At 41.7% G+C, this 13,036-nt stretch overlaps 1 protein-coding gene across 3 annotated transcripts in view; it reads left to right on the forward strand.

The window, feature by feature from the left end:
* The first annotated feature begins 4,164 nt into the window (after positions 1-4,164).
* The window catches only part of cux2b (cut-like homeobox 2b), a 99,193-nt gene continuing 90,321 nt past the window's right edge, over positions 4,165-13,036 (forward strand). The window contains exon 1 of one of the 3 annotated variants that reach the window (XM_085424843.1): positions 4,165-4,462. In XM_085424843.1, coding sequence (XP_085280969.1) covers positions 4,400-4,462 — 63 coding nt within the window. In that variant the 5' untranslated portion in view covers positions 4,165-4,399. Of the gene's footprint in view, positions 4,463-4,693; positions 5,240-13,036 lie in introns of those variants that run through there. The other 2 variants (XM_085424845.1, XM_085424846.1) reach the window with 2 other exon arrangements.

Genomic DNA, 13,036 nt, shown 5'->3' on the forward strand with positions numbered 1-13,036 from the left:
GTTTTCCCTCTAAAATTATAAGATCTTAAGAAGGTAATTGTTGAGAATTGGTACATTATAAACAAACCTGAATTGAATAGAATTATTTTTTCTTTAATAATTGGCTCATAATCACCTATTATTTTACAAAGGCCGCAACCTGGCAAAGAAATGGACTGGAATTTATATAGCACTTTAAAAAAAATCTTACTGACCACTCAAAGCTCTTCATACACACATTTATGCCAGGATTCATTCATGCACTATATGTAATTTAGGTATATCACACAGATTTTAGACCAGAAAATGACATTAGGCAACAGCATTAACTACTACACCACTGCATTGCCCTGAAAGGAGTCAGTATCACTGCATTTTAGAGATGAGCATTTGAACGTCCAACGATATGTACGTTTGCTGGACTGGTGATTCTAAGACTGGCCATGGGTGTGGATGTTAGCCCTGTGATGGAAACCCTATTCAGTGAGCACCATGATTCTCAACCAGTGACGGCTAGGATAGGCATTGTATAGGATAGGGTGAGGGGTTAAGAAAATGGTTAAATGCGTATTTAAATAAAACAGGCTACAGTTATAACCCTTAACCTTGCTTCTGCTGAGCACAGCCGAAGGTTCTCAGCAGCGTGCACGGGCCATCTTTCTGTTTTTCATCTCTCTATATAAATGGTAAAACACTGTTAACATATAGGTATTCTGATCACACTGATAAATGTTCGATTCATCTAAAATGAATCTCCAATGAATTATTATCAGAGTAGCTGCAGAAACGTGCATGAGACACTCTCCTCTTCCGACTGAGACTTAGGTGGAGCTTTTAATCCGTAATAAAATCACCAAACAAGCTCGGAGAAGCTGCTATCATTCATCAAAAAACCTGACACTTTATTAAATATACTGTCAGCATTTTCAAAGAAATGCCTCATTCAGCGACCTCATCAAAGCTATGATTTTATTGTTCCCATCTGTGCACACAGTCCTCATTTTAAGTAACTGTGGATTTCTTTTTAGATTAAGCTTTTACAGAAGAATGTATTAATTTGAATGAGGTGACGGGGGTTACTGGAAGAGGCCCGTAGTGCTTTGTTGATGATGGTGGTGAACGTGGGGTCAAGATTATATACAGAGCTGATTGAGGCTGTAAGATTGAGCAATTTTTCAAAAGGCTGAATTTGGATTTAGGGACCTTGACAGACACAGTCTCAGCAACTGGAGCCACATTTAAGTCCAGCTGGGTCCCTGCAGAGCCTGGGCTCTCTCTATATGTTCCTGGTGAGCCAGAACAGTGTTCCTGGCCGGCACTGGAAAATGTCTGCGATTGAAAACAATTTATTATATCTGCTGGCAGATAGAATTTCTCTAGCGTGAGCAGGCGATTGTGCACAGAGAAAACGTAAAAGATTCATCTAAGAATGTGGGTATGTACCAACTTTATGTCCTTACTTAGTGAAGTGTGCTTGATCAGAGGTGGGCTTCATTCTCACTCCTGTTGGCTTGGGGTTCACAGGGAGGACACATTGGGGTGGTGTCCTTTCCCCTGAAATTTGGAGCATCGTACACTTATTTTCCTTACACTTTCATGCTCCAATTTGTGCATTTTCTGCATTAGTTTATTTATGTAAAGAAAAACACAATCATCAGGCTGCAGCTCACACTTCAACCTATGCTGGGACCTCAGCGGCTTTCCATCTTGCTTTCAAATAATCATTCTCAGCTTTTCTCATTTAGTGGTATCCTTGCTAAGCTAGACACGGTCTTCTGTGCTTGTGCGCTTTCAGACATGAGAGTCAGGGTGTCTGATATCAGGCTACCTCTATGTCACTGATAAATTCATTCATTTTGATATATCAACCCCTCATTTTTAAGATCATGTACATATCATCTATGCTAATCAGGTTGAATGAAAACGATAAAGGCCCACAGCAGCATTTTATAATAAAGAAAAACAAACAAACAACTTTTCGAGACAATATATCAGATCATTGTTTTGCTCTGTCAGATACATCTGCTGTTGCCTGTATCTAAGGTGTCACAGAAGATGCTGCAGAGCTGCTGACTGAGACCACAACACTGTGTGTCTTTAAATATGTGTGTTTGCATGCGGTGGTTATAACTGTGTTTGAAGAATTGCATTAACTTATAATTCATTCTTGTATTTTGGGGGTTAAAAAACAGACACTTTTTGGGAGGCATTCCTTTTCTGAGTGACGTTCCCGTGGCTCTCTTCCTCAGTAACTCCTCTGCTACTTTCAGGTTTTGTTTTGTTTTTTCATTGCGGTGGGGGTGAAATGACACAGATATTGAAGTCTACACCTGTGCTCATTCCTTTGTTGAAGTGTGTGTCTCTGAGATTTATTTCTCTCCTCAAATGTAAATAAGAATAAATCACATATATATATATATATATATATATATATATATATATATATATATATATATATATATATATATATATATATATATATATATATATGTGTGTGTGTGTGTGTGTGTACATGTATGTATATATATATGTGTGTATATGTATGTGTGTATATATATATATATATATATATATATATATATATATATGTGTGTGTGTGTGTGTGTGTACATGTATGTATATATATATGTGTGTATATGTATGTGTGTATATATATATATATATATATATATATATATATATATATGTGTGTGTGTGTGTGTGTGTGTGTGTGTGTGTGTGTGTGTGTATATATATATATATATATATATATATATATATATATATATATATATATATATATATATATATATATATATATATATATATGCATTCTAAATATGTCAAAATGACAACAGAAGACGATTCAACATCATCAAGCTGGGACCGCTGCTGGTTCTCAATGTATTCATTACGTTTTTCATATATCCTAATGAGTTATAAGAATCACAGTGTTTTCTATAGCTCAACTGTGAATGCTGGTTTTCTGATAACTACCTTCCTTCTTACATATGAATCCATCACTTTAGCCTCACCCTAGAGCCAGAAATAAAATGCAATAAGCAAAACTTTTAATAATTTCCCTTCTCTCTCCCCCTAAGGTGTTTGTCTGTGGCAGAGAAATATGTCATCGTCCCTGGAGGTGCTTAGATTATGACTCGAGAGAATTTAATTTTCTAACTGGGACTGATTTTTCATATAAGGGATATATGAGCGAGAAGCTACGTGGTGCAAACCATTTGGGTTTTACCTGTGCAAGAAAGCCCATCCGCACATAACCTTCCTTCTGACTCTGTGGTGTCAGCAGGGGGAGCACCTGACTCCAGTGTTGTAGCAGTACAGCAGCATCTCCAGACCAGAGGAATGAGTTATTTTAAGTAGACAAAGAGCACTCTATATATACTGCTATAGTCAGTTAGACAGTCGATTTTGTGACAGTTTAACTCTTCCCAGCATTCTGCTGTCAGTAATAGGAAACGAGCCAATTTCCTAAAATCCATCTTTATGTTTTTATAGTCTTACAGTGAGCGCGTTTACGTCCTAATTTGCTCCTCTTAATGTGAATGCACGATTAAACTCAATAGCCACCAAGTCATAGTGGCTCATTTCTATTCTATAGAAATTGATCCAGAAGAAAATCCAAATATGGTAAAATACTGTAAGTAGTAGATCATGTGGAATGTTTAATAACAAATGTGAGATTGAACTTTTGACAGTAACTGTCTGCCATCAGAAAGTGATTTAGGAAAATAGCGTAAAAACATGATTGAAATGTTCATCTTTGGGCACATTTTCCTTTAAATGTGGAGGAAGAGTTTCATAATGCGCAAGTTTGCTCTAATTTGCACGACAAGAAGGCGACATGCGGACTGATAAGTGGCATTCTAATAATAGTTGGACTACACGTATCGATAATGTAGCCCATTCTAATTTGCAGCTCTGCCTCTAATTAGTCAGTCCCATGTGCTCGTGTAATAAACACGCTAAAAAAAAGTAGGCTTGGCTAAATTCCCAGAACTCCACTAATCTGCACATCATCTCCTTTCCTTTTCCAGACACTATTGATCAAACTCGGGCTTTTTCGTCACTATTGATAACTTTGCCTAAGCGAAATCAAGTGCAATTGTCCAGTTAATGTCGGGGACAGAGGCACGGATACATTTTGTTCTTATTCTTTTTTTTTTCTTTTTCTTCTTTTTTTAAGACGTGGGCACTTTTCCAGAAAAAAAGAACAACTCTACTTTTTTTTTTTTTAATTCCTACTCCAACAAAAGACATGTTGGCAGACTTGTCAAACATACGTGCGGACTCTCGTGCTAAGTCTCTCCGTTACTTTTTTTAAAAAGTGGGACCGGTGATCGTAAACGTTGTTTAACGAGGGGGAATCCAGCCCACATATTTATTGCAGCCGCTGAAAAAAATCTCCTCAATATCCCCCAAGATGGCCGCCGATGTAGGATCGATGTTTCAATATTGGAAGAAATTTGATCTACGGCGGCTGCAGGTTAGTGCTATTCTCACCTTTCTCGCTTTATTTTTCAGCGGTATGCCTTGCTACTGTACTCCGGGGTGTGTTTGCTTGTTTTGGGCGGACGTGAAGCGAAAGGAAGCGCTGTTTGCATTGATAGTTATTAGAAATTGATCCCTCTCCTGCCTTTGTTCAGTTCAATCATTGATCAGCGGTGGAGCGACCGCGGAGCAGCACAGCCTTCTGTGCCACACCGATCTGGGATCAGCACCGCGGACAGCACTGATGTTTATGCATTAGCTTTTCTTCTTCTTCTTCTTTTTTTTTTTTTTACTCATTATTGTCCGCGACGAGCACAGCCGTACTTACATGTACGGAAACTTTTAATGCGCCTCCGAATCGCTGTCCTTGGACGTAGGCTGTAACTTTTTCTCCCAGCTTAATGTTTTATGCGGTTTGTGTCGACGGTCGTTGCGTTGCTGCTGCACCTTTCAGCAGGCTACAGTGCATTTCTTTGAATTTTACATTTTCTGCTCCGAAGGATTTGCATGTCGGGAAGTTTTTAAGTGTGACGTGGAAAGTTAATTTAGTTATTTTGCTCGGACATTTTTATTATGATAAAATATTTAATGTGCGGACTAGTGTTTGGGCTGTATTGACACAGTAGACTACTGTTAGGCTACATTCACACAGCGTTTATTCGCGGTTCACAGACGACCTTTTTCTTTTTCTTTTAATTTTTAAAATTTTTTTTGGACTGTCATGTCGCTGGCACCAAAATGTTTGTGATTAATAGCGAGGAGAATGTGGCAGGTGAGCGGTTTGTTTGTATCACAGCCATAACATGTAGTCCCGTTAAATAGCATGTCAGCCTCCGTAGCCTTTGGCTACAGCTTGAGCCACTCAAACTCAAAGTTGGATTTATGAAGCACGGCGCTGACGGGCTCGTAGCTCGCTCCTGGTCCTGGAAGCAAACGTTGAAATAAGGTTGAGGAAAGCTAAACGCTGTTTTCAGTGTCCACTCCGCCCCCCACCCCTGCTCCTCTCCTCTCCCCCCTCTCTCTCTCCATCCTGAAGCCGCATAGGGCTGCTCGGCCGGGGGAAGCTGTGTAATTGTATTCCCCGCTAATGTTTGTAAATCAGCCTCGGCCGGCGCAAGGGCACCGTCTCTGCTGTTTGACTGATGTTCTGTAACATGAGAGATGACAGGGGCATGGCAGTCCGGCTCTGTCGGAAAAGCCTGCCGAGGAGCAGAAATCAGATCTTAGTGGCTCTCCGGTTGGTCGAGTGTTATTCCAGCTCCCGGCCGCTGGACACCTCTCACACATCCAGGCTGGGGATCCAGAGGGGCGAGGGAGCTATTGTTGTTGGCGGCTTCATGCAGCGTCCTCCCTGCTGGCTCTCACCATGTCACCACGGCACCAGATTTATACATGCAATATATATATATATTTATTATTATTAAATGCGTCTCAGTAGGCGAGGAGCTAAATGTAAAGTGCCCCTTAAGGATGCCCTCAGTCAGGAGTACTAATGTGGCGGTATATAATAAAAAATGGTAGCCCCCATTCGGTAACTGATGATAATAAGGCTTATAATAACCAGCTGTACAAGTTAAATTCATGGTACCTGTAGAAAAGTGTTAACTCATACTTGTTAATGAGGCACCCTTTGCTATAACGTAGTAAATCCCTTTCAGGACGTTTATTATCAGCTTATTAATAAATAACACCTCTAGTAGTGAATGCCTTGAAGGTAGATGGCATTTGAACTATAAGTATGTGGTGCATATTATAAACAATAAGCCAATCAGGTGGAAACAGGTCATTGTGTGCAAAGGCAGAAATACAGGTGTGTTAGACTGCAACTAAGCTGAGATCCATATGTTGCTACCTGTCTTGTATTTTAGTACCTGTGATAGGTGCACATTCACTTTCACTCATTAGAGTGTTAAAACTCATTGCACGCATGCATGTGATGAAAGTTGTGGCCGTGTTGAAAATTAATCTTTTCTTCTTCTATTCGTTTTTTTTAACCCCGAAACCTTTAATATTTTTCCACAAATTTGATCACATTATCCTGCAGAAAGCAGCTCCGGTAATGTAAAATCATTACAGCCGTTTCGCCATCTATTCCCATATAGAACCCGAGTTTTTGCTCTAGCAGAGTACAACTGCAAGCTATTTATTTGAACAGTTCACACTGGAACATTTATTTTCTCATTACAAGTTATTATATCAGTAAACCGAGTGTGCGTTTTTTTTTTTTTTTTTCTTCAGTGTTTGTGCAGTGGATTTGTGCCTCTTGAGTTGCACAGGATGAATAATTCACCTGCAGGCTGATGAAAACAGGGCAGGGAAAGTGCGAAGTGCTGAGGTGGAGTGACCTTGGTTCCTGCTGGCTGCAGGTCACCCGGCCGTTGCTGTGGTAATCATTCACACCAGCCAGATGGCATTTCCGTGGGCGAGCATGAAAAGGACGGGTCAGGGTCTGTCCTGCCAGGTCCTGCCAGGCTCAGAAGCAACTCTGGGCCAGTGTGGTACCTGAGGAGTAAGAGAGTGTTTTTGGATGGTCTGGCGATGAGAAGCTGTGGTGAAACCAGGTGGAAATGCAGCTTGATTACAGTCACGGTTTGTTTAGTTATCACACATAATGTTACCTTTAATTGCCCTTTGAGAAGTCGGAGAAAAGGCTATCGTCAAAGCAGACTTAAAAGGCCAATTAGATTTTCCTTCAGCAAACTTGGGCTCTGTGCCTTTACTACCAGTCACTGTAATCCCTCTGTTGAGCTTTTTTTTTTTTTTTTAGTAATGTCGCAACGCTGTGCTCATATGGTGAAATAATACTCTGCTTATTTGTTACCGTTTCTCAGCGTTGTTTCCAAAGTCTCTTGCATGAATTGAAGAGGCAGCGGGGTTTTAGATCAGGAACAAAAGCTTGTGATTGTACTACATTTAGCATGACTCAGTTGCTCTGGTGTCAGCTCTAATCCACACACAGAGACAACAGTATTGCCAAACAGTGAAATTGCTTTGCAGCCTGTGAGCCTGGCTGCCTCCGCTGCCAGCCTGCTCTGTGTGCTGTTTGCCAGTAGCTCCTCCACACACACACACACACACACGCACGCACGCACGCACGCACGCACGCACGCACACACACACACACACACACACACACACACCCTGCAATCTCAAATTGGCTGTGAAAATCGGTCTCTGTCTCCCTTTCATTCATGCTTTCATATATTTGTTTGCAGATATTGTTAATGTCACATGCGTCACCATAATCTCATTGTAGTGGAGAGTAAGTCCAGAGCGCCTCAGATCTTGTTTTATTTATCATAATGGCTGTATCATTTTATTCACATACCGCGATTGATGTAAAAGGATTTGAAGCTGACCTCCACGGTGGCTGCTAAAAGTGCTCATTAGCTCATTTTTCAAGACTTGTCTTTCAAATCTTTGCAAGATTAAGTGCAAATGTAAAAGCCAGCTCACTTGTGCTCGCCTCTCATATAAACATTTCTTAACGCGGTTTTGTTATTCCCACTTCTGTAAATCGATGGGTGGGGCATGCCTGTCACGGTCCTCGGTATCCTTCAGCTTGCCCCTCTCTTCCTTTTGACAGTGACAACAAAGCAAATAAGAAAGAAGGGGAGCTTTTACACGACTATCTGGGGCAAATTGAGATGTGAAATCCAAGAGCCATAACCCCCGGTACATAAAACGGAGAGGAACATTAGAGAGCGAGAGGAGTGAAACAGACTTCAGCATTAAGCTGTTTAACCTCTCTGTGTAGCATTAGTGGTAGAGACTTCAAAGCAGATGCTTCAGCGTTGGAAGCAGAATGACAAATGGGTTTAGAGACAGCTACGGTGAGCATTCTCACAGGAAGACTAGGCCTGTCATTAATGTCAGCTTAATCACTTTGACCTTCCTTCAAGTAGATTTCCATACCTATCCAATCATTTTTGCCTTGCTTGGGCTCCTGTTTGCAGACTGTTTCTCTTTTTCTTGGTTGATAAGCCCTGGTGTGATGATGTTACTGTTTATGTAAACTTGAGATGTCCTGAAAGCTGTAAAATGAAAGGTTTGGATAATACCAGCTACAAACATAGTACCGTTCTCAAATAGCTCCTCCACGGAAATAAAGTGTTGTTGATTGTGATGTCCTTCGCAGTCTTTATAGCTTTGAGGAGAAAAATGACATCTGCAATCTATCTCTACTATTTTATGCCTCATAGTTTATCTCCGTCTTTTGGAAATCACGCATTTCATCATCCGTACGAAAGCGTTTAGTAGCAATGCGGTAGCGAAGCCTCCAGCCACTACTGGCAGCACTGAGTGCGTCGCTGCTCACAGCACTTAAGCAAGAAAAGAGATACTATGAAATTAATGATTCTTGTAGTCTAAACCATTCCAGTACTGATGCTAGCATGCTGTATGTATGTTAGTAGCATCAGTTTTTTTTCAATATGCCAGAAAATATTTCATATGTGCTGTTTATGCTCCATCCATCCATCCATCCATCCATCCATCCATCCATTCGCTTCCGCTTATCCTTTTTCAGGGTCATTGGGGGGGGCTGGAGCCCATCCCAGCTGTGTGTGTCTTAGGGCGAGAGGCAGGGTCCCTGGACAGGTTGCCAGTGTGTTGCAGGGCTAACACATGGACACAGACATCCATTCACACTCACATTCACTCCTGCATTCACACCTATGAGCAGTTTAGAGTCTCCAATTATGCTACAATCACAGGGAAAACAGTGGTTGAACACTGCAGCACAACCAGAATTATCGCGACCATAGCCAATGAACTTGTGATTTTTCTGTCTTTGAAATGCTTTGAAGATGGGAACCAGGTCTGTGAACACTTGCAGTCAGTTCCCATCTTGGCTGTTAAAATGGCACTAAGCGGCATTACGAAGGAGTCGGTCTATTAGTTTGCAATTGAATTGGGTAAAAAAAATTTCTGGTGCAGGTAGAGTCTCTCTCGTGTCTTTTTTTGCACTTTTAGTAGTATTATGGCAGGTGTCAACCAGTGTTAAGGTGTACTACTTCCATTATGATGGTTATTGTTAACACTGGTCCCAGTATGTCATATGTAATGCTTTTGTTTTTGCATTTTCCAGCGTGCAAGTCAGCGTGCCTTCCTGGCTATTCTGGCCCACAATCCTTTGTGGTGAATGTGACGAAGTCATATATCCCAGTTGCATGTTTGCAGTCTTGTGAAACTTTCAACATGGAATAATAATTAGCTGGCTCCGGACTTCAAGTAGTCACAGACATAGATGACTTAAAAGTTCTATGTTTAAATAAACAGGCTCATTAATGCTAGTCTGTGTACACAGAGCTGTTCACAACCATTTAGTAACCAAATTAGTTGTCAGTCATATATAGTTTTACTGAAAAAAAAGACACACATTAAATTTTTTCATTGTTTTAATCTGATTGGTATTTCTTGCTTTCTCTGGCTGGACATGTTATTCGTGGTGAAGACGTCCACATCCGTGTGTCTGTGGTCGTGTTTTTGGTGCCATACTTTGACCAGTTTTGGAGATGATTTGTCTGTTTCAGGCGTGTTTGCTGGGAGTCATTTGTGAGGGCAGCTGCAGTACTGAAAGTAAAGAAGCGTTTTAAATAATGGATCTGAGGTTGCTCTGCTGGACAAACTATGTAATGACACTATTGTTAAATGACTTGTGCCAGATGTTTTTTTTTGCCTCAACCTCGCTTAGAGGATTGTGACAAATTTTATGAGGCGCCGCGCTCAGCTACTGAAATGCTGTGTGATGCAGAACTGTAGTATGGAGGTATGGTGGTCTAAGGTTGGGCTTAGAAAACACAATATTTCCCTGAGTGATTTGTAATTTTTTTAATGTATTTTTTATTGGAAGTATTTTCTACCAAAGAAAGGTTTGCTTTTATTCACTCAGGTTTTGAGTCTCTGATTCTTCCCTATCTCCAAGAATAGATACCACTAGAGGTAAGTGAGAAAGTGTGTGCGTGTGCACATGCGAGTGTGCGTGTGTGTTATGTGAGTAGACCCTTTTCAGTCACAGCAACAGAAATTGACATACCTCGCACATGATTTCATAGCACTGATCCCAAATTACTGTGGCTAATGACTACTAAGATTTTTTTCCATTTACCTGTGTTGTAATTTGCTACCTTCCTGAAGTTATGCATATTAGTTGTTTTCTCTCGTGTGGTATTGTGGGTAAAAACATAAAAAAAAAACACAGTACTTCCAATGTTTCAACAAGAACACCCCCTTGGTAGTTGACAGTGCTTCATAGCAAGAGACGCCAGATTTTTCATAGCAGTGTGTTCTTCATACTGCTGCCCCTAGGCTGGAGCAATTGTTTTGCAGGAGTAAATAACCAGCTTTAACAAAACTTCAGGGACACATTAGTGTGCTGGAGGATGGCTCCATGGCGGTAGGGCAGCCTCTTCTTCGCTCGCAGTGAGGCAGGCGGAAGCATCGCGAGGAGAGAGCTAATGGCTCATCGGCATTGGTATAAAGCTGTGTCCTCTCCCTGCTGACAGCCAGTCCCCTGCCCAGTAAGTCCATATTGAGCTGCGTTTCTCCACCGCGGCCTTGGCTTTATTTGTTTTGACTGTCTGACGCCACTGCAGACGTATTGAGCAGCAGTCCTTTCTTGTTCATTTTACTAGGCTTACAATGAATCCTGTTGCCCTCTCTCTCTCGCTCTCTCTGTGTCTCCATCTCTCTAAATAACGTGCCTCAGCTGTATTTGGGAGGGTTTCAGTTGCTGTAGTTTATTCCCCTATTGTCCATTTTGTCCTTCATGAAGGAAGAAAAAACACATTTTTGTTTTGTTTTTTAACCCTCCAAATGTGCAGCTGCCAGGTTTTCTGTGTTCTGATGCTGGTTGTCTGGTAACGTGGGTTTGCGTGGTGTGAAGGGTGCCCCTGAGCTCGGCGCGCACTCATGAGATCAATGCTTCACTAACCTTCTCCAGGTTGTCTTCGGGGATCTCAGCCACTCTCATTATGTGCCAGTGCTCAGAGTGTGTTTACCAGACTGGAGGAATACTAGTCTTACGCATGCCACCGATTTGTAAGGCCCATTTGTCCTCATTTAAGTGGGAAGAGAGAAGAACCACGAAAGACAGTCTTTTGAGTATTAAAGCAGCATTTGTTATTACTAAGCAGATGTGCTCTTATTTATCAAAATAACACAAAAGGTGTGTTATAGCAAAAGCAGATGGATCGGGCTTGTTGTGTTAGCCGGTCTCGTCTTTGTGCAGCTGCTACCCCCACACAGTTAATTACTCCCTTATTCATCTCCAACAATGGGAGGGGATGGAATAAATCTGAGCCGCGCACTCTGCCCGCTTCTTCCACCAGGAAGGTGCAGACCGGGACCCTAAAGCGAGCGAGCGGCTTCAAGAGGTACAGTTTATCATTTTTAATGGAGAGGAACAGGAAGTGGAGACGTGAAGCTCGGCTCTTGATTTATACGTCGCCTCAGTCGGGGGAGAGAAAAGAGCAGGTCTGCCTCCCTGTCCACACCTCTGGTTTGCTTCCACCAGAGTCATACCCCTGTGGTGTTCTCTGCTCCTCTTCAGCACCGCCAAAATACACTTGCACTTTGTCCGAGCCACTCTGGAGAAATGGGTAAACAGTGGGAGAATTTGCTTCACCTAACCATAAGATTGTTGGGAAAGGAGATTGCCCTTCTTTTCTTTTTTTTAATCACAAGTTATTAATATCGGCAATTATACAGGTTAACAAATGCATTTTTTTTTCTGGCGTGTGGGAGCTACCCAGAAATCACTTTCAATCTTTCCGCTGCTTCCTGCCTCTCACTTTCTCAAGCTTTGTTGTTCCCTGAAAAGCCCAGTGATGTCATGCTTCCATTGTCACCTGTTCATTTACTTTCGTGGAGGAGAGCATCGGGGTATTGATTAGGGTTTGCAACTGTGTTAGCAGCTCTGCCGGTGTGTAATATAGGCCTTGAGGCTATTCTGTCTTTCCCTTCAGTCTCACGAGTGCTTTCCAGACCTTGTAATCTTAATTAAATATGCAACTTTTGATCGCAACAGGGTCACTATTTTTGAATTTAAATGTGGTCACCCCCCCCCCACACGCACACACACCTCCTCGTCTGAGAATAAAGGCAGACATTTTGAATATTAATGACAAAAAATAGAGGAAAGAACAAAGAAGTGAATTGAGACTCGCTTTTTTCAATTTCCCTTGTTAGCCTCCTGCTGCATTCCCCCTATAGTTTTTTTTCCTCTTTTTTTTTCCAGATGAATTTTATGATATTTTCCTCCTACCCCTCACTCCCCCCACACTCTATCGTTCTCCCTCTTTCTCGCTCTCTCACTTCTCGGCAGTTTTCCCCAGACAGGTTCCACAGTGTTTTAGAGGGGATGGATTTAATTGCTCTGTGGGGATTGGTTGGCTGTGCCGGGCTCGGCTGTTTAATTAGTGTACCCTGCCGGAATTGGTTTAATGCTTCATGATCTTGAAATTGTCTGATTGTTCAGCCCTCTGGGGACTCTCACTGCCTACTTAGGCCAGCAGGTTTAGCTAAACATTGCTCCAGGCTTTTGCTGTATGCGGCAGGAGGAGCAGTA

The sequence above is a fragment of the Rhamphochromis longiceps genome, linkage group LG12, assembly GCF_057381845.1.
Source record: "Rhamphochromis longiceps isolate RC_006_pf linkage group LG12, R_longiceps_female_GT1.1, whole genome shotgun sequence".
Lineage (NCBI taxonomy): Eukaryota > Metazoa > Chordata > Actinopteri > Cichliformes > Cichlidae > Rhamphochromis > Rhamphochromis longiceps.